This window comes from Saccopteryx bilineata, chromosome 1 (genome assembly GCF_036850765.1).
Source record: "Saccopteryx bilineata isolate mSacBil1 chromosome 1, mSacBil1_pri_phased_curated, whole genome shotgun sequence".
Classification (NCBI taxonomy): Eukaryota; Metazoa; Chordata; class Mammalia; order Chiroptera; family Emballonuridae; genus Saccopteryx; species Saccopteryx bilineata.
Window position 1 is genome coordinate 57,397,685 of NC_089490.1, and position 21,690 is coordinate 57,419,374.

The window sequence follows — 21,690 nt, forward strand, 5'->3', positions numbered from 1 at the left end:
GCTGGAGAGCTCAGCTGGTTAGAGCATCGTCCCAAAGCACAAAGGTTGTTGGTTCGATCCCCGGTCAGGGCACATATAGGAACAGCTCTGTGTTCCTCTCTCTCTCTCCCTCTCTCTCTCTCTCTCTCTCGCTCTCTCCCCCCCCTCTCTCTCCCTCCCTCCCTCTTTTGCTAAAATCAATAAATAAAAATTAAATAAATAAAGTAAGTAAAACTATCTTAATTGTATGTGCTAGAAAGGAAGAATACATTAGTGAAGGAAAGTATTTAAGGAGGCTATTTTGTATAAAGTGGATTAGTATATGTGCTAAAACTGAATGGGAACCTTGACGGTAAGAAATAAAGCATAATTCTGTAGAGTTTTTAAAAATATAAAACCAGGATATTAGAATTGTAAAGATGTATATAGTTTTCCCACCTTGTTCCTCAAATGGACAAATAAGTCTTAGATGTTGAGGTCTAGGTGAGAGCTGGGGTTGGTTCTCTGCCCCCCGCCTGGCGCTCTCAGTTGGTCCCTGCGCTTGTGCCAGGCTGGTCAGCTCCTGGGGATCTTAACCTAACTGTAGCACAGCGACATGAGGGTGGCTATACCAGTCACATCCTATAGCTGTTCTCCTATCTGACACCCCGGCCCCCTTACAAGAGACACTGCTCAATTTTTTCTTAAGATTGAGATAAATGGATAATTAATTTCTAGTCTTGAGAAAATATCTGTTACTGGAAAATGTAGAAATGCATTTGATCTGATACTATTGAAAATGGTGAGAATTGCTGAAATGGAGCAGAGGGAACAGGTACAGCATAGAATTTTGAATTATTCACTTGGCGCTTTACCAGCCACTAAAACTGTGGGGAAAATGGTCTGTAACATTGTGAAACTTGGTGTGATGTTATTCTTTCTTATTTTAATTCTGCACCCTTTCTTTTTCTTTTGTATGTTTAATTCTACAATACTTGAGTGCCTCCGGTGTATTATAATCTAGGGACATAGTGATAACCAAAGCAAAAGTGCTCCCTGCTCTTGGGGAGTTTATAGTCTAGTGGAGAAGGTAGACATTAACAAAATTATCATCTTGGTGTCATCTTTAAAACCTGAAGTAAGGTCTGTGAGAAAAGGAAAACTTTTCCACAACACATACAACGAAGGACCCCGAAGGCCGCAGTGCTGCCCTGTGACAGTGATACTTAGCTAGAAACTGAAGAATGAGGCATGGTGGAAGCATTACAGAAAGAGAGAGCATGGAAGTGTGAGGCAGTGACGACAGGGGGAAGCAAAATGCTGGGAGCAAGGTGTTGGTGAGGATGTGCGTATGGGGGTGAGGCAGAGACAGGTCCCCAGGATAAATCCCAGGTTTCTGGCTTGTGCAACCAAGTGGACCCTGGCATCATTCACAAAGAGATGTCAGGTGCGGGGTAGAGAGACTGTAAGTTGAAGTTGAGGACTTTGAGACAGCAACCGTAAAAAGTCAAATAGGCTGTTGGTTATAAGGGCAATGAATTCCTAAAACGTTTGAGTCAGAGATTAAAATGCAGTTGTCTGTAATAGCAATGTGTAGTTCTCTGAGATCCCTTAGAGCACTTGCTAATGAGCTCAATAAAAAATGCCAAATTACTTTCTAATCTGTAGCTAAAGCTAATCCTTAGTAAATATGGGTTTGACTATGTTTTTGTTAAATCTTTGCTTATAATCTATTCCAGTGCTTTTTAGTAAGTGTATCAGTTTTTACATATTATATCATTTACAGGGGGGAAAAAGATGTTTTAGTGACCTTGAAACATGTTAATCATATGTTAAAATAATAGATTTTTTTGTGTGTGTGACAGAGACAGAGGGAGATAGGAAGGGAGAAAAATGAGAAGCATCAATTCTTTGTGTGGCACCTTAGTTGTTCATTGATTGCTTTCTCATATGTGCCTTGACTGGGGGGGCAGCAGCAGAGCTAGTGACTACTTGCTCAAGCCAGTGACCTTTGGTCTCACGCCAGCGACCATGGGGTCATGTCTGTGATCCCAATGACCTGGTGCTCAGTCTGTTGAGCCTGCACTCAAGCTGGTGACCTCAGGTCTCAAACCTCATTCCTCTGCATCCCAGTCTAACACTCTATCTCCTGCGCTGCCCACATGGTCAGGCAAAATAATAGATTTTTAAACATTGTTTCTTTTCTCTAGATTTGATGTTGAATTTGTTCTCTCAGCACCAACTTCTGAATGGAATGGCAAAAGGGGATACATTTCACTAGGTCTTCTTTCTGAATTTTTGAAAAGAAGTTTTGACAAATCCAAAGTTCTCATCTGTATTTGTGGACCAATGCCATTTACAGAACAAGGATTAAGGTGAGTAGCAATGTGGTAGAAAAAAGAATCCTCAAGCCTTTGCCACGTAGCTTAGTTGGTTAAAGCATTGTCCCAATTCACCAAGTTTGCAGGTTGGATTCCTTGTCAGGACATATACAAGAATCAATGAGTGCATAAATAAGTGGAACAAGTCGGTATTTCTCTCTCCCTCTCCCCCTTCCCCTCTCTCCCTCTATCTCCCTCACTCTCCTTCTCTCTCCTTCTCTCTCCTGCTCCCTCTTTCTCTCCCTCTCTTCCTTCCTTTCTATAATCAATCAATAAATTTTTTTAAAGTATATATTGGTTGTCTTTAAAAAACAAAGAATCCATAAGACTGTGAAATGAACATCTTCCATAAGAAGCAGATTTAGCTCTCTGTCCCTCCTATTCATGGGAACCTGCACTTTTAATATTCTGTTACAGCCTAAGAAAATGACAGAGTTTTTACTCTTCACGTGGGGGAAGGGTTGGAAGCTAAGATTATATGTAGAGTTAGATGTGAACAGAAAAGTACGATACAGCCAGCTCTCAATATCTTGGCAATATGCATACATTCACAAAATGGGTGACCTGGTCTTGTTTGGGACACTAGATTCAACCTCTTCTTCCACCACAGTTTTATAATATATAATAATCAATGTTCACTTCATTGTAGCTTTTGATTATTCTTTGCCACTGTGTGGAAGTTAGTAAATAATACAGTGATCAAAACCAGACAGCAAGACAAAAAGGACAGACTAGAACATAGTAAGCCAAGAATAAGAGTTGAACTCTAAATAGTGAAAAATCAATAGTAGTGGCCATCTTATTTGAAATTCACCTTGATCTGATTGAACTCCAAAATTACACTTTGAAATATTTTGTTAAATATAGTTCCGATTGGATATCTAGGTGATTTTAGCAGACGCCTGCCTGGATGCCCTGTGTTTCCTTGCTGGGTCTGTTGGTATAGGACTAAACCTACTATTTTCTAGGTGATTTTATCTCTTGCTATTTTATTTTTAATTTTAACTATGAAAAAGATTGACCTCAAAAGTAAATAGACTTTGTGTATTTCTGGACTTTAATATTAATACTTTCAAGAAAATGTACTTCTGCTAAGCTCTCTCAATTTAAAAATATTTTGTTACTATTAAACTTTACTTTTTTAAAGCTCAAACAAAACTATTAAAATTATAGTTTAGAATTGATAACATGGTTTGAACTAAAATAATTTTTCAGAAAAAAATGCATAAAAGCTATATTCTCCTGCTTTACTGACACCGCTGTTTCAGAGGCGGCTTAGTGCCAGTGTTGTATATTGACGTGTGATAATGCTTTTAAATGATGAGAATCACAGACTCTTCCTCAAGAAGGAGGCTGACTGTAAGGCCACGAAAGTCCGTTTCCAGGGCCTGAGGAGGAGTCCCCGACAGCACCCTGACAGAGCAGGGGGTTTCTCTCACGAACTGGGGTGTCTCAGGGGCTCTTTGTTTTGGTTCCATGTGGAGCTTAGTTCACTTGCCTCCTGGAGCCTCAGTATAATTGAATAGAAGGCAGAGAAGGTTCTCGTGTTTTTTAAAATCAACTGCAATTTCTACAACTTTATTTTATCAGCGTTACCTCAGAGTTCATTACTCTATGCTGTCCTACTAGCTGCCTTGCCCACAACTGCTCAAAATTACCAAGCATCATACCTGGACCCCTGCTGCTGCTGATCCTTAAACAAGCTGCAGAGTTACCTGTGAGATGTAGCTTGTTTCTTCAAGTTTAGAGCCCTTGTGAATTTCCACGTAGGACTCTTATTCTTTCTTTGTTTTCCTTTCCTCACCCTCTTAATGGAGGTGGTGTATCTCTCTTACTTGGCAGGTACATGAGTCTCTTACTATTTTGGGTCCTGAAAGAGGCCCGCTCTGTGGGCTGCCCGCTCCCCTGCCCTCCACAGTTACCCTCCTGTCTGCTGCATAGGTTATATTAAGTATAACCGTTCCAGACATATTTTTTATATTTGGTGAAAATTTCTTAAATTTGTATTATGTAATAACTCAGAAGCCTATTTTTTAAATATAAATAAAAGCTTATGATTAGTCAGAAAGTTTCTTTCATCCATTAAATGACCACTTTATTACAGAGATGAATAAAACAGTCTCTGTTTTCAAGGCCCACATTGGTGATGTAAACAAATAGACAGACTGATCACTAAAGTATGACCAGAATGTCAGAAGTACTCTTACTAGAGAGAAAGCCAGGTGTATGTTACTTCTACCTTGGCGTGTGTCTGTTGGAGACATCCCCCACTTATGGTCGGAAGTACTTGCACTGTGCATGATGACGAAAGCATTGCCAGTCAGAGGAGGTGGGGCAGGCTGGCAGATGTAGGGAGAGAGCAAGCAGCACTGAGGATGCAGGTGTTCAGAAGGTGAGACTGGTGTGGCTCGTGTGCACCGCTTGCCAGGCAGACAGGTGTGGCTGGAAAGGTAAGACGGTGCAGACAGGGGGAGTGACTGCTGCACCAGGTTGGCCCTCATAACTCCGGTGTCCTACATACTGTCCTGCTGTCTGAATGTGTGTGGCTGCTCACAGCTGCCAATTTGAGTTGGAATTCCAGCTCTACCACTTAGAACATCTTATAGTCATTAGCTGGGTGTCCTAAGGCTAGTTACTTAACCTTTCCAGCTTTAGTGCACTCACCTGTAAAAGGAAATAAATAATACTTATGCTTGTAAAGTGCTTAGCACAGTGACTACATCAAGTAAGTACTAAATAAATGTTTATTATATTCAGAAGCATTTTAAACAGAGCCATTTCTAAGATTTTAGTCTTCATTTATAGTGTTTTCCAAGTTGAATTATCCATAAGCAATATTCCTTTTTCTGTTCATCGGAGAGAATAAAGGTAGAATGCTTTGGGGATCAGCTCCTTACTTTGAAAACTGGTGAATAACGAGGAGGAGGGGATGTTAAGCATTCATTTTGCCTTTTCTATGTGAGCTATACTACAGGGTAACTTCTATAAATGAGAAGTTTTTCTTTATAGAGTGCCTCAGCTTATAAGTAGAGAAAGAATGACAGACGTAGATATCACCAATTTCTTTTTTTTTTTTTATTTTTTTATTTTTTTATTTTTTTTTTTTAATTTTATAATTTTATTTTTTTAATGGGGTGACATCAATAAATCAGGATACATATATTCAAAGATAACAAGTCCAGGTTATCTTGTCGTTCAATTATGTTGCATACCCACCACCCAAAGTCAGATTGTCCTCTGTCACCTTCTATCTTGTTTTCTTTGTGCCCCTCCCACCCCCTATCCCTCTCCCATTCCCCCCTCCCCCCCCCCGTAACCACCACACTCTTATCAATGTCTCTTAGTTTCACTATTATGTCCCACCTACGTATGGAATAATACAGTTCCTGTTTTTTTCTGATTTACTTATTTCGCTTCGTATCATGTTATCAAGATCCCACCATTTTGCTGTAAATGTTCCGATGTCATCATTTCTTATGGCTGAGTAGTATTCCATAGTATATATGTGCCACATCTTCTTTATCCAGTCATCTATTGATGGGCTTTTTGGTTGTTTCCATGTCCTGGCCACTGTGAACAATGCTGCAATAAACATGGGGCTGCATGTGTCTTTACGTATCAATGTTTCTGAGTTTTGGGGATATATACCCAGTAGAGGGATTGCTGGGTCATAAGGTAGTTCTATTTTCAGTTTTTTGAGGAACCACCATACTTTCTTCCATAATGGTTGTACTACTTTACATTCCCACCAACAGTGGATGAGGGTTCCTTTTTCTCCACAGCCTCTCCAACATTTGCTATTACCTGACTTGCTAATAACAGCTAATCGAACAGGTGTGAGGTGGTATCTCATTGCCGTTTTGATTTGCATTTCTCTAATAGCTAAAGAAGATGAGCATCTTTTCATATATCTGTTGGCCATTTGTATTTCTTCCTGGGAGAACTGTCTATTCATATCCTCTTCCCATTTTTTTATTGGATTGTTTGTTTGTTTGTTGTTGAGTTTTATGAGTTCTTTGTATATTTTGGATATTAAGCCCTTATCTGAGCTGTTGTTTGAAAATATCATTTCCCATTTAGTTGGCTTTCTGTTTATTTTGTTATCAGTTTCTCTTGCTGAGCAAAAACTTCTTAGTCTGATGTAGTCCCATTCATTAATTTTTGCCTTCACTTCTCTTGCCTGTGGAGTCAAATTCATAAAATGCTCTTTAAAACCCAGGTCCATGAGTTGAGTACCTATGTCTTCTTCTATGTACTTAATTGTTTCAGGTCTTATGTTTAGATCTTTGATCCATTTTGAGTTAATTTTAGTACAGGGGGACAAACTGTAGTCCAGTTTCATTCTTTTGCATGTGGCTTTCCAGTTTTCCCAGCACCATTTATTGAAGAGGCTTTCTTTTCTCCATTGTGTGTTGTTGGCCCCTTTATCAAAAATTATTTGACTATATATATGTGGTTTTATTTCTGGACTTTCTATTCTGTTCCATTGGTCTGAGTGTCTATTTTTCTGCCAATACCATGCTGTTTTGATTGTCGTGGCCCTATAATAGAGTTTGAAGTCAGGTATTGTTATGCCCCCAGCTTCATTCTTTTTCTTTAGGATTGCTTTGGCTATTCGGGGTTTTTTATAGTTCCATATAAATCTGATGATTTTTTGCTCTATTTCTTTAAAAAATGTCATTAGAATTTTGATGGGAATTGCATTAAATTTGTATATTGCTTTGGGTAATATAGCCATCTTGATTATATTTATTCTTCCTAGCCAAGAACAAGGTATATTCTTCCATCTCATTATATCTTTTTCGATTTCCCTTAACAATGGTTTATAGTTTTCATTATATAAGTCCTTTACATTCTTTGTTATGTTTATTCCTAAGTATTTTATTTTTTTTGTTGCAATCGTGAAGGGGATTATTCTTTTGAGTTCCTTCTCAGTTGTTTCATTGTTGGCATATAGAAAGGCTATTGACTTCTGTATGTTAATTTTGTATCCTGCGACCTTACTGTATTGGCTTATTGTTTCTAGTAGTCTTTTTGTGGATTCTTTGGGGTTTTCGATGTATAGGATCGTATCATCTGCAAAAAGTGATACCTTTACTTCTTCTTTTCCGATATGGATGCCTTTTATTTCTTTGTCTTGTCTGATTGCTGTGGCTAGAACCTCTAGTACCACATTAAATAAGAGTGGAGAGAGTGGACAACCCTGTCTTGTTCCTGATTTAAGGGGGAAAGCCTTCAGTTTAGTGCCATTTAATATGATGTTAGCTGATGGTTTATCATATATGGCCTTTATCATGTTGAGATATTTTCCTTCTATACCCATTTTGTTGAGAGTCTTAAACATAAAATTGTGTTGTATTTTATCGAAAGCCTTTTCTGCGTCTATTGATAAGATCATGCGGTTTTTGTTCTTTGTTTTGTTGATATGGTGTATTACATTAACCGTTTTACGTATGTTGAACCATCCTTGAGATTCTGGGATGAATCCCACTTGATCATGATGTATTATTTTTTTAATATGTTGTTGTATTCGATTTGCTAGTATTTTGTTTAGTATTTTAGCATCTGTATTCATTAGAGATATTGGTCTGTAGTTTTCTTTTTTTGTGCCATCCTTGCCTGGTTTTGGGATGAGGGTTATGTTGGCCTCATAAAATGTGTTTGGAAGTATTGCTTCTTCTTCAATTTTTTGGAAGACTTTGAGTAGAATAGGAACCAAGTCTTCTTTGAATGTTTGATAAAATTCGCTGGTATAGCCGTCAGGGCCTGGACTTTTATTTTGGGGGAGGTTTTTAATGGTTTTTTCTATTTCTTCTCTACTGATAGGTCTGTTTAGACTTTCTGCTTCTTTTTGACTCAGTCTAGGAAGGTTGTATTGTTCTAGGAATTTATCCATTTCTTCTAGGTTGTTGAATTTAGTGGCATAAAGTTTTTCATAGTATTCTACAATAATTCTTTGTATATCTACGGTGTCCGTGGTGATTTCTCCTCTTTCATTTTGGATTTTGTTTATATGAGTTCTTTCTCTTTTTTCCCTGGTGAGTCTTGCCAAGGGTTTGTCAATTTTGTTGATCTTTTCAAAGAACCAGCTCCTTGTTCTATTAATTTTTTCTATAGTTTTTCTGTTCTCTAATTCATTTATTTCTGCTCTGATTTTTATTATCTCCTTTCTTCGGCTGGTTTTGGGTTGTCTTTGTTCTTCTTTTTCTAGTTCCTTAAGGTGGGAAGTTAAGTGGTTCACTTGGGCTCTCTCTTGTTTGTTCATATATGCCTGAAGCGATATGAACTTCCCTCTTATCACTGCTTTTGCTGCATCCCATAGATTCTGATATGTCGTATTGTCATTTTCATTAGTCTGTATATATCTTTTGATCTCTGCACTTATTTCTTCTTTGACCCATTCATTTTTTAAAAGTATGTTGTTTAATTTCCACATTTTTGTGGGATTTTTTTCCTCTTTTTTGCAGTTGAATTCTAGTTTCAAGGCTTTATGATCAGAAAATATGCTTGGTACAACTTCAATTTTTCTGAATTTGCTGATGTTGTTTTTGTGGCCCAACATATGGTCAATTCTTGAGAATGATCCATGTACACTGGAGAAAAATGTATACTCAGTCACTTTGGGATGAAATGTCCTGTAGATGTCTATCATATCCAGGTGCTCTAGTGTTTTGTTTAAGGCCACTATGTCTTTGTTGATTCTCTGTTTGGATGACCGATCTAGAGCCGTCAGCGGTGTATTGAGGTCTCCAAGTATGATTGTATTTTTGTCAGTTTTTGTTTTAAGATCAATAAGTAGCTGTCTTATATATTTTGGTGCTCCTTGGTTTGGTGCATATATATTAAGAATTGTTATGTCTTCTTGATTCAGTGTCCCCTTAGCCATTATGAAATGGCCATTTTTGTCTCTAAGTACTTTTCCTGTCTTGCAGTCAGCATTATCCGATATGAGTATTGCTACACCTGCTTTTTTTTGGATGTTATTTGCTTGGAGTATTGTTTTCCAGCCTTTCACTTTGAATTTGTTTTTATCCTTGTTACTTAGATGAGTTTCCTGTAGGCAGCATACAGTTGGATTTTCTTTTTTAATCCATTCTGCTACTCTGTGCCTTTTTATTGGTGAGTTTAATCCATTTACATTTAGTGTAATTATTGATACTTGTGAGTTCCCTATTGCCATTTTATATCTTGCTTTCTGTTAGTTTTGTGTCTTGTTTGATCCTTCTCTTTCGTTTTTCTATCTTTTGTTTTTATTTGGTTGTATTCCATACATCTTTCCTCTGTTGCTATCTTTTTTATCTCATGTGCTTCTGTGGTGGTTTTTTCAATGGTGGTTACCTTTGAGTAATGAAAAGGGTCCCTACCCTGTTCATTGTAGCGAACTATTTTGTGAGTACTTTTGCACTCCATCGTCCTTTGCTACTGTTAATCTCCGTCTTCTCCCCCTCTTTCTTTTTGTTGTTGTCACAGTTTAAATTTGGTTTTATTGTGTTCTTCTTGGAGCTTTTACTTGTGGCTCTGTTTTTTTTTTGTTCTTTGTATCTGATTGGAGAACCCCCTTTAGTAATTCCTGGAGTGGGGGTTTTCTGATGATAAATTCCCTCATCTTTTCTGTATCTGTGAATGTTTTTATTTCTCCTTCGTATTTGAAGGATAGCTTTGATGGGTATAGTATTCGTGGCTGAAAGTTCCTCTCTTTCAGGACTTTAACTATTGGGGTCCACTCTCTTCTAGCTTGTAGAGTTTCTGCTGAGAAATCTGATGATAATCTAATGGGCCTTCCTTTATATGTTGTATTCTTCTTTTCCCTGGCTGCCTTGAGAATTTTTTCTTTGCTGTTGGTTTGTGTCAATTTCATTATGATATGCCTTGGAGTAGGTTTGTTGGGGTTAAGAAAACTTGGAGTTCTGTTTGCTTCTTGAACTTGAGGCTTTAGTTCTTTCCACAGGCTTGGGAAGTTCTCATCAATTATTTGTTTAAGTATGTTCTCCATTCCATTTTCTCTCTCTTCTCCCTCTGATATACCTATTATTCTTATGTTATTCTTTTTGATGGAGTCAGATAATTCTTGTAGGGCTATCTCATTTTTTTTAATTTTTGAGTCTCTTTCTTCTTCTCTCTGTTGTGCCTCAAGTTGCTTGTCTTCTATTTCACTAATCCTCTCTTCTATCTGACCTGTTCTATTAGCTAAGCTTGTTACTTCGTTTTTGAGCTCGTGAATTGAGTTTTTCATCTCTGTTTGATTTGTTTTTATAGTTTCAATTTCCTTGGACATATATTCTTTGTGTTCATGGAGTTGTTTTCTGAGCTCCCTATATTGCCTTTCTGTGTTTTCTTGTATATCTCGGAGGATTTTTAGGATTTCTATCTTGAATTCTCTGTCATTTAGCTCCAAGGTTTCCAATATATTAAATTTTTTCTCCATAGATTTTTCCTCATCTAGCTGTGTTACCTCTCTTTCTTTTGTATCCATGATATTCGATTTTCTCTTCCTTAATGGCATCTGAGGGTGGTTTTGTTGATAGTATTAATGAGATTTAATAAAGAATAAAAAGTTAAAAAAAATAAAAAAATAACAAATCGAAAAGAGTTGTTTTTTTTAAAAAAAATTAATAATGAAATAAAGAAAAATAAAATAAAATAAAAATTTTTTAAAAAAGGAAATTATTCCCCCCCCTCTTTTTTTCCTCTCCTCTCCTCTCCCCTCTTTCTTGAGAAAATCTTGTGGTGGACTGTGAGTTATAACAAACAATGCCTGTGATGGAGGGCCTGAATTGGGGAAAAGTAATAAAGGGGCAAAAAAGAAAGAAAGAAAAAAAAAAGAAAAAAGGAAAAAAAGAAAAAAGAAAAAAAAAAGAGTGTATGGACCCACAAAAAGCAAATAAGGAAAAAATTTGGGTCAAGAATAAAATGATTTGCTTTTAGGTGTTGGTTTTCTAAGAGTTATGATGAGAGGAATAAGAGGAAAATGGAAAAATGGGGGGACAAATTAAAAACTTACTATTGTATTTAGTGGAACAAGAACTAGATAATATGGAGAGCCAGGGATGGGAGCACTGCTAGTGAGTTAAAAAGGTGAAGTAAAAACCCCCCAAAATGCCACAAACATAGGTTTGAGTCCCAGATAAGATAATTTCTTTGTTATTGAGGTTTGAATGAGAGGAGATGTAAAGGAGAAAGGAAGAAACTAATATAGAAGGAGAAAAGAAAGAGAGAGAGAGAAAAAAAGAGGGAACCACTAAAAGAAGAAAAAAGAAAGGAGAGAGAGAGAGAGAGTTAAGGGTTTTGGAGTGCAACCCTCATAGAGAGAAAGGAAGAGAAGAGAAATGATAATGGGAGATGTAACACTTATGGGTAGTGTAGTTCAAGGAGAGGAGAGAGTAAGACCGGTAGAGAGTTAATCGGCCAAATTGGAGGAGGAAAAAAAAGTCTCAAGAATGAAGATAAGAGAAACAAACGAACAAATATAATAAAATGGGATAGGTTATAAAGTCTGCAGATTATTCTTGATTTTGAGAGGTTATCTTCTTGCTTTTTCTTTTCTCTCCCTCTTCCTGGTCGGTGACTCTGTACCCCGGGTTCTGCCCCTTTGGCACGCTCAGGTAGAGGTTTGCAGTTGATAAGTCTCTATGGCAATGTCATGTATTGTGCTTTATTCTCGTTGGGAGTCGAGGCTCATTAGCATTTATAGGCTCTGACAGTGAGAGAGTCCGTGTTCCTGGAGCCTTTCTCCTAGTCTTTCCTTCCTCAATTAGTAGCCTGATAGTCCAGGTATGGGGTTGCTGCTGCCTCTGCCTGGATAGTAAGAGGCTCAAATTGCTGGCAACTCCCCACTCTATTTCCACTCAGCACAGGGCTCTGGGTAAGGCTCAGTCTGTCAGAGCTGCTAGCATAATCAGGCGGGCTTTCCGCCCACTCGAAGACCTCTGGCTCTGCCACTCTATCCGGTAACACAAGCGGGCGCCCACTTCCGGGCGCTTGGAGGAAACTCTCACTCACTGTCTGCAACCAGGATATCCGGCCAGCAGTCTCACGCTCTGAGTGAAACCCCCAACCGCAGGGAAAAGTTGCAGCGTTGGAATTGAGTCTCGCTCCGTCCCCGTGTGCGGCTTTTGCAAGGCGCTGGGGCGGCCCGAGATTCCGCTTTGGCCCACACAAAGGCCCCTAACTCTGCCCCTCTGTGCGGATATCACCAATTTCAGTCTCTAATGAACTAATAATGGATCTATACATAGAGCATCGATAGTTGTTACATCTAAAAAGAAAAACAACCAGATATTATGTGCCTCCTGCTAGAAGAATACTGCCTATGAAGTAGCCTTCTCAAAAAGAATTTAACCTGTGTCTGATCCAGCATCTAGATCCAGTTTATTAAATTACAGGCAATAGAGGATGTAAGTACAGTGTGTCCGTAAAGTCACGGTGCATTTTTGACCGGTCACAGGAAAGCAACAAAAGACGATAGAAATGTGAAATTGCACCAGATAAAAGGAAAACCCTCCCAGTTTCTGTAGGATGATGTGGCAGCATGTGTGCATGCTCAGATGATGACGTAACACCGTGTATACAGCGGAGCAGCCCACGGCCATGCCAGTCGAGATGTGGACAGTTCAGAGGAAAGTTCAATGTGTTCTGTGGCTCACTAAATTTGAATCCATGACCAAAGTGCAACATGAATATCGGCATGTTTATAACGAAGCACCACCACATAGGAATAACATTACTCGGTGGGATAAGCAGTTGAAGGAAACCGGCAGTTTGGTGGAGAAACCCCGTTCTGGTAGGCCATCAGTCAGTGACTAGTCTGTAGAGGCTATACGGGATAGCTACCTGAGGAGTCCTAAAAAATCTGTGCGTGAGCCCACATCAAACTGCACTGAATAGGTATGAAACTGGGAGAGTTTTTCTTTTAGTTGGTGCAGATTTCACATTTCTATCGTCTTTTGTTGCTTTCCTGTGACCAGTCAAAAGTGCACCATGACTTTATGGACACACTGTACATATTACTAACATATACCACAAGGATGTAGCAAAATGACTATGGGTGACTTGGCCCATAAATATCTGATTTTGTCAAATAAATTGCAGTACAGAGAGAGGGAGAGATGGAGGGGCTAATCATAATGAGTAGACTTCAGTTGGATCTTGAGTTGAACAAACTTTTAAAAATTACGGAATTTATGCGACAGTTGAAAATGTGAACACTGACTAGATATTTGATGATATTGAAGAGTTATTATTCTTTTTTTTGAAGTGTTAATTGTGGTTTTTTAAAAGTATATAGAAGGCCTAACCTGTGGTGGCTCAGTGGATAAAGTGTCGACCTGGAATGCTGAGGTCACCGGTTCGAAACCCTGGGCTTGCCTGGTCAAGGCACATATGGGAGGTGATGCTTCCTGCTCCTCCCCCTTTTCTCTCTCTCTTTCTCTCCTCTCTCTCTAAAAATTAAAATTTAAAAAAAAATCCCAAAAAACATTTAGAAAGAAGTATATAGTAAATGGGGAAAATTAAAAAGTACTATGTTTATGATGGTAGACCTTGACTTTACTTTATTTTAAACATTTCCCCTAAAGCACATGTGCTTGTATTTGTCTTTCAGGTTGCTGCATGATCTTAACTTTTCCAAAGATGAGATCCATAGTTTTACAGCATAATGAAGAGCTGTCATTGTCTTTTATTCAACTGTCTTATCTAAATTTGTGATTGCTTGGGGTTTTTTAAGACACCATTTTTGTATATACTAAAAGGTTAACTAGACTCCAGACTTCAGTTTCTTAAATGAAATCAATTGTTCTTTTAGTATAGATAACCTGTTGACTTTGTTTTATACCATAACTTATTTTACTACTAATACTGATCTGGAAAGTCAGTCATGGCAACAAACATATACAGGTTGTTTGTTAGGAGTCACAGAGTTCCTTACCATTTAAATTGTATCATGTTCTACAATGAGCTCTTGTGTTTTATGACATAACAAGGCAAATGATCATTTTGATCATGTTTCTATGCTGTAAAATGTCTTAGCAATACAAATTAAATTTTACATTGCACTGTTAACTCAGGAAATGATCATTTATGTTCTTGTTACTATATTAAAACATGAATGTTATAACTTATTAAGTGATCTAAACATTTTGTATGTGGGCACATGAGTTTGGCATTGATACAGAGTAGAATAAAAATGTACTTAAAGTACTGTTTAATCTTTGTCCTAGAAATGTATTTGAATGCAACAATATTGGGTCTGTATCTAAGGGAAAATTAAAAGGCAACAATAAAAGATATTGGAGATGCTTCACACATGCAGTTTGAATCAGGTGTTTTAGAGTTTAAGAGAAACTGGACAGCTGTCTTTATTCTTAGCCAAAGCCGGAGGCATTGAGAAAAGTAATGAAAGTGTTGAATCTGGTCCCATGGCCTAAAATAACACTGGGGAACAAAATTTTTGTTGCATCCACAAAACCACTTGTTCTTACCTAATTCGAGTGTGCTTATCTCAAATCTGACATTAGTTTTTCTCTGTAAGCTACAGTTTTATTGCAATTCAAGATTTTAGGTTTTCATCTTATTGTAAAATTTTCAACATTTAGTTTAACATAATGAAGTAGAATGTCTTCTTGGGCATCATCTTTGTGAAAATATAATAATTTATATAATGCAGTAAATACACTAATACACTAAAAGATATGATTGCATTAGAATTTGTCTACAATTTTGAAATAGAACATATTAAAACACTATTTTAATCATAAAATTTGCTCAAAATTTATTTAAATTCTATTCAGGCAAAAATTTGTGATTGTAGCTCTTGCGTTTATGTACTTGTTGAGGACAATGTCGTTTGATGCTCCAGCAGTAGTCTGCTCATCACTAACAGCTCCAAGATTTTCGGGACACTTATCAAGGTGACTGTTCAGGAAGTGAATCTTAATGCTCATGTTACATCCAATGTTGCGGAAAACCAACAGCATCCTTTGAACCAGAAGTTCATAGTTTTCTGCTTTTTTGTTGCCAAGGAAATTCTTTGTAACTGCCACAAAAGACTGCCATGCTGCTTTCTCCTCCTTATTCATCTTCCTGGCAAATTCTTCATCATGAATGAGGGCTTGAATTTGAGGCCCATCAAATACACCTGCTTTTATCTTCTTGAAAGACAAGGCTGGAAAAGCAGAAATAATATATTGAAAGCATTCACTTTCTCTATTTAAAGCCTGAACAAACTGCTTCATTAAGCCATATTTGATGTGAAATGGGGGAAAAATGATCTTGTCTCGATTAACTACAGGTTCATTCACAATATTTTGCATCCCTACTTCCAGAGCTTCATGTTTCGGCCACTCCTTCTATGTCCAGTGTTTCTCCTGAGCTCAGCAGTCGCACAACATGGAAGGCAAGGATACTTTGTGAAACCTCTCTGTTGTCCTAGCAGGAAATTTACCTTTTTTTTTGTATTTTTCTGAAGTTGGAAACGGGGAGGCAGTCAGACAGACTCCCGCATGCACCTGACCAGGATCCACCCGGCATGCCCACCAGGGGCGATGCTCTGCCCATCTGAGGTGTTGCTCTGTTGCAACCAGAGCCATTCTAGTACCTGAGGCAAAGGCCATGGAGCCATCCTCAGCTCCCAGGCCAACCTTGCTCTAATGGAGCCTTGGCTACGAGAGGGGAAGAGAGAGAGACAGAGAGGAAGGAGAGGGGGAGGGGTGGAGAAGCAGATGGGCGTTTTTCCTGTGTGCCCTGGCCAGGAATCAAACCCGGGACTCCTGCATGCCAGGCCAACGCTCTACCACTGAGCCAACCGGCCAGGACTGAAAATTTACCATTTTAAGATCCACACAAATGATCCAGTTATGTTCCTCATACTTCAGAAAGTTGAGGACAATTTTTATGTCATTAAAATCTTCTCGCAGATGAGTTGAATAACCAATTGGAACTGCTGCATAAACATTACCGTTGTGTAGGAGAACACATTTCAGACTCTGTTTAGAGCTGTCAAGAAATAGCTGCCATTCTGTTGGACTGTAAGTGGTAACACCTAGCTGGCTGAGAAGACTACTAATATCATGACAGTAAACAAAGTGTTTGTCTTTGGAAAAAAAGTCCACAAAAATTTGTTCACGCTTCCTGAAATGGGATACTTTAGCTGACTGGTGAAGTATATACATTCTTTTCTTGAAACCCTGAGGCTAATAACTCAGCTGCTTTCTTTGATAGGCCCAAATCTCACTAAGTCATTCAATTTGGGTTGGCTAAACTGCTAAGGGATTAATGACTGCTTGGCATCAGAAGAAGACCCTTCAGATTCTACAACCATTTCCTCATGCATCTTATCAAAATATACTTGACCACCATGTTCACTTTATTCATCCTTAGAAGAAATAAAACCATTGAAAACTGGAACCGGGAGTGTCTCAGAGTGTGGGATAGGTCATATTGCTGAAGAAATATTAGGATATGCGATCATATGCCTTTTTTCTTGCCGATGCCCTTTGTATGGATCAGACAGAAATAACAGTCATTGCTGTGGTCCTTAGTTTCACGCCAAACCATGGGAATACCAAAACACATTCCTTTGCGTTTTCCTTTTGTCCAGTCACGAAGCATTTCCTCACAATTATGACACATGATATGAGGAGCCCAATTCTTGTCTTGATCACCAAGGGGAACTTGAAAATAGGCAATATATGCTCGTGTCACAAATGATAAAATATTGCGCCTTTGACGTTGAAGTGTGTAACAGCCACATATATAACAGAAGGTGTCAGGACTATTCTTATATTTACGCCTACTCAAGCCATGATCAATCTTAAAACAAGAGGGTGTTTTTTATCAGATAATAATATTTTACATTTATTAACTACAATTATGTAAAAGTGATGTTTGTAAAATATTAATTGCCTTGTGGTTATGTTCAATCCAAGAGTCGTTGCCCTTTAACTCCAATTTAAAAACCAATGCATGCCATTAACTATAGCAAAAAAAAAAAAATTAAAATTGCATAAAAACTAGAGCATGCACCAAAAAACGGATTTCAGCTTTGGAAGCAGCGATGCAGAAATAAAGAGCCTGACCAGGCAGTGGCACAGTGGATAAACCGTCGGACTGGGATGCGGAAGGACCCAGGTTTGAGACCCCGAGGTCGCCAGCTTGAGCGCGGGTTTATTTGGTTTGAGCAAAAAGCTCACCAGCTTGGACCCAAGGTCGCTGGCTCGAGCAAGGGGTTACTTGGTCTGCTGAAGGCCCGCAGTCAAGGCACATCTGAGAAAGCAATCAATGAACAGCTAAGGTGTCACAACGAAAAACTGATAATTGATGCTTCTCATCTCTCTCCATTCCTGTCTGTCTGTCCCTATCTATCCCTCTCTCTGACTCTCTTCTCTCTCTGTCTCTGTAAAAAAATATATATATATATTTTATATATATATATTATATATATATATATAAAATATATATATATATAAAGTTCTAAAAGCTCATGCAACAGAGACTGAAAAAAAAATTGTTCCCCAGTGTAATCATTTGGTGCTTTGGAATGGGTTGAATTTTAATTCTTTTGAGCCCATCTGGACCAGCTGGGGAGATGGGGAAAGACTGCTGCCTACATGGTACTTTGCAGCTGGCTGTCTTCCCCACAGCCACCATGGGCAGGGAGTCCCGAGCTCCCTCCCTGCGCTGTGTGTACAGCCTTCAGGCGCTCTTCCACCCCGGGATTCAGAAAGGGCATCAGGGGAAGTCTGTGAGCTCTCACAAGGAGGCTTGAAGGCAGAGGCGGCGCTTGCATCGCTCGTAGATCTCTTAGTCTCGTTTAACATAGCGACAGTATTTTCATAGAAACGGGGTGGCAAGAATCTCCAGTTTCCCTGTAAATGTTTTGTAATAGCTAAATCATCACCAAATGAAGGATGCACCCAAGAGTGACACAATGTTGACATTCCTCAGATTTCAGAACCAGCTTATGATGCTCTCTGCATACAAGTAGCTGGTTAAGCACTCATCGTTTCCTGTGCCTCTTTTTTTAAAAAATAAAATATTTTTATTGAATTTATTGGAGTTACACTGGTTAATAAAAGTAAATAGGTTTCAAATGTACAACTCTATAATTCAAAATCTGTATATTGTATTTGTAATGTCAGTGGCCAAGGCCAGGCAGGTCCACACTGGATTCACAGAGATGGTAGAAAATCTGTGGAGCCTGAAAGCATTGGGCATTCTGTTTAATAGGGTCTCGTAATGGTGGAGGAGCACACGGGCAGGGGAAACGCTTCTCAGGCAAAGAAACAGCAAAATGAACCGTCACAGTGGCGGGCAGGCAGTCCGCCACCTGCGCAGTTCTCACTAAGCGCAAGCACCCATAGCCTTACATAGGCTGTGCACATGTGCCTCTGCCACGTGCTCACGCACTAATCAAGCAATGGACTTGCAGCCGGTACACCAGCGAGCAAACCTAACACAGCTACTTCCCCACATTTTACCCCTTAAGCATTGCTTGCCTCACAATAGGTCTACTACATACGTAAGCTATTACCAAAAGTGACAATTACAGAGGTGCCCTTCACAATGGCACCTGGAGCACTCTACCCAGGGAGTTAACTGGAGACCTCCCTCTAGCTCCATACTCCACGGTAGGTGGGAGGGCCTGTATAGTCCAGGGCTGTTTCCATTGAAACTAAAAACTACTTGGTGTGTCTCTGCAACTGGATGGAAACAGCTCAGTGCAAGAGGGAGTCCACAGGTGCCAGGGTCCCCCCTTACAAGGTCTCATAGTACTGTCCACAAGCAGTGTGTCCACCCAGCAAGGGAGCCAGTGTCCCCCTCTGGGTCGCAGTCCAGGAGTTCATTACACTGCTCAATGATCAGTCCATGGACAGCCCAGCTGTCTGTGCAAATCACCCAAGGTGAAAGTCCATTACAACTATTACCGCCTAATGCTAACAGCTGCTGCACATTAGCAGGGGATCAGTGAATTGCCAGTTTCACATGGGCTCTCTGGCCCCCACCTATCTCCGTTGGACAGATCCCTTGGCCTTCCCCCTATTCAAACTGGGATAACAGGTCTTGGGGATCCTCCTCTCCCTCAGCTGTCTCCAACAAGTAGTCTTGCAACCCGAATGCCAGCCATTTTCTCGGCAGCTGCCGGGACTACCTTCTTCCCTGCTTTTTTAGTGACTGGAATCTCTGTTCTGACTTAAGTTTCCACCAAAGCTCCAACAAGACTTTATTAGGCTTGCCATCTAATTTCTCCCTATCTGCCCCAGCCGCAATCAAATCTGCCGACATCTGTGTTTGGGTAACCTTTACAGGCACATTTCTCTTGTTAGTCAGGAGGGCAGCACGGGCAGCAGCCCCCCCAGCCCTATGGTCCATCTGTGTTCTGGAGAGCATGATGCCATTGACCCCCTATTTCCCACAACTGCAGCAACCAGGTTGCCAGGGGCTTGGTGGGTTTCTGCTTGAATTTCACCCCCAACTCCATCAGCTCTGCTTGGGTGTAGGGCTGGACCACAGAGTGCTCCACTACCAGCGGCATGGTCTGTGCCTGTTCCTGACGGACTCTTGGCTGCTGGGTTTTTACCTTCTGGGAAAACCACTGGCCTGGCTCTGAGTCTGCAGACAGCAGCTTCAGCCTGTACCTCCTCCTCAGAAGAGGAGGAGTTGGAAACACCTGCTCCCACCAGCTCAGAGCTACTCCACTGGCACAGATGCTGCTCCTTCTTTGGTGACCATTTTGGCTCCTGCAGCTGCTGGCTCTCAGCCTGAAGCTGAAGCTCCAGCTCTTCAACCTGCAGTTGTTTCTTCAACAGCTGCCAGTGTCAACATTCCGCTTCCAGGGCAAACTGGAGCTCACAAACCTGTAACTCCTTCTCCAAAGACTGTTCCAGTTTCAGATGCTGTTGGTGCGCAGCCTGCATCTCTTGAACCTGGTCAGCCTCCTCCAGGCCTTTCTGCAGTTCAAGCTGTTGCTGGTGCTTGGACTGCAGCTCATCCTGGAGCTTTCGACCTCACACAGACTCACGCACAGAGCTCTTGGTTTTTTCTCACAGGATTGTAAAAAAACACCCAGCCCACGGTCCCCCACAGGAGAGCCACCGGAAACAGCCACTCCTCTATCCCACCCTTCAAGAGTGTCAGCAGCTCCATACCAACCTGCTGTGAATCCTGCCCACTACATCAGATGTAATGCTGGTGGCCTAGGCTAGGCAGGTCCACGTTGGTTTTGGGCAGACAATAGAAAACTGCAGACCCCAAAAGCATTGGGCCATTCTGGTTAATAGTCTCGCAATGGCGGATGAGCAAACAGACAGGGAAAAACCACTTTTCAGGCAAAGAAACAGCAAAATGGCCTGTCACAGTGGCGGGCAGGCTTCTGCCATCCACAATCTCTCTCAGCGCAAGCACCCATGGCCTTACATGGGCTATGTACACGTGCCTCTGCCACGTGCTCACGCACTAACCAGGCAAAGTACAAGCGAATACGCCTAACACAACTGTTTTCCTATAAACCCTTTTCTACCCCCCCCCCTATGGTAATTGTGCCTATGAGTAACCAGTTCTACCCACATCAACCTTCTCCCAGGCATTATCTAGCCATACTGGGCTGGCAGCAGAGGCGGATTAAGGTCAGTTGAGGCTCCCGGCGCAGAAGAAAATATTGGGCCCTTAAAAAAAAGAGAGACAGGGAAAATAAAAATATATGTTAACCATATTTTTAAATAAATAAAAAATATTATGTACTATTAACATTAAAATTGCACAAATGAAACCAAACTTGGTGTCATTAGAAAAAAGCGCAAAGTTAGGCCCTGGCCGGTTGGCTCAGTGGTAGAGCGTCAGCCTGGCGTGCAGAAGTCCCGGGTTCGATTCCCGGCCAGGGCACACAGAAGAAGCACCCATCTGCTTCTCCATCCCTCCCCCTCTCCTTCCTCTCTGTCTCTCTCTTCCCCTCCTGCAGCCAAGGCTCCATTGGAGCAAAGATGGCCCGGGCGCTGGGGATGGCTCCTTGGCCTCTGCCTCAGGCGCTAGAGTGGCTCTGGTCGCGGCAGAGCAACGCCCTGGAGGGGCAGAGCATCGCCCCCTGGTGGGCAGAGCGTCGCCCCCTGGTGGGCGTGCCAGGTGGATCCCAGTCGGGCGCATGCGGGAGTCTGTCTGACTGTCTCTCCCCGTTTCTAGCTTCAGAAAAAAAAAAAAGTGCAAAGTTGGGGTTTTGCAGGGCCCTTCAGAAGTCGGGGCCCAGGGGGCGTGCCTGGTACACTCGCCGTTAAATCTGCCTCTGGCTGGCAGTGCTACCTGGGGTCTAAGGAGCATTCTGTAGCTCCTGCACCTTCTTACTACCTCCTTTTTCTCCTCTAAGAGG

The 21,690-nt window shown here is 40.5% G+C and overlaps 1 protein-coding gene across 2 annotated transcripts in view; it reads left to right on the forward strand.

Moving 5' to 3' along the window:
* CYB5R4 (cytochrome b5 reductase 4) overlaps positions 1–21,690 on the forward strand; it is a 140,145-nt gene that overhangs the window by 89,104 nt on the left and 29,351 nt on the right. The window contains exons 15-16 of one of the 2 annotated variants that reach the window (XM_066254159.1): positions 2,169–2,333; positions 13,939–14,070. In XM_066254159.1, the coding sequence (XP_066110256.1) occupies positions 2,169–2,333; positions 13,939–13,993 (220 nt within the window). In that variant the 3' untranslated portion in view covers positions 13,994–14,070. Of the gene's footprint in view, positions 1–2,168; positions 2,334–13,938; positions 14,071–21,690 lie in introns of those variants that run through there. The other variant, XM_066254151.1, reaches the window with a different exon arrangement.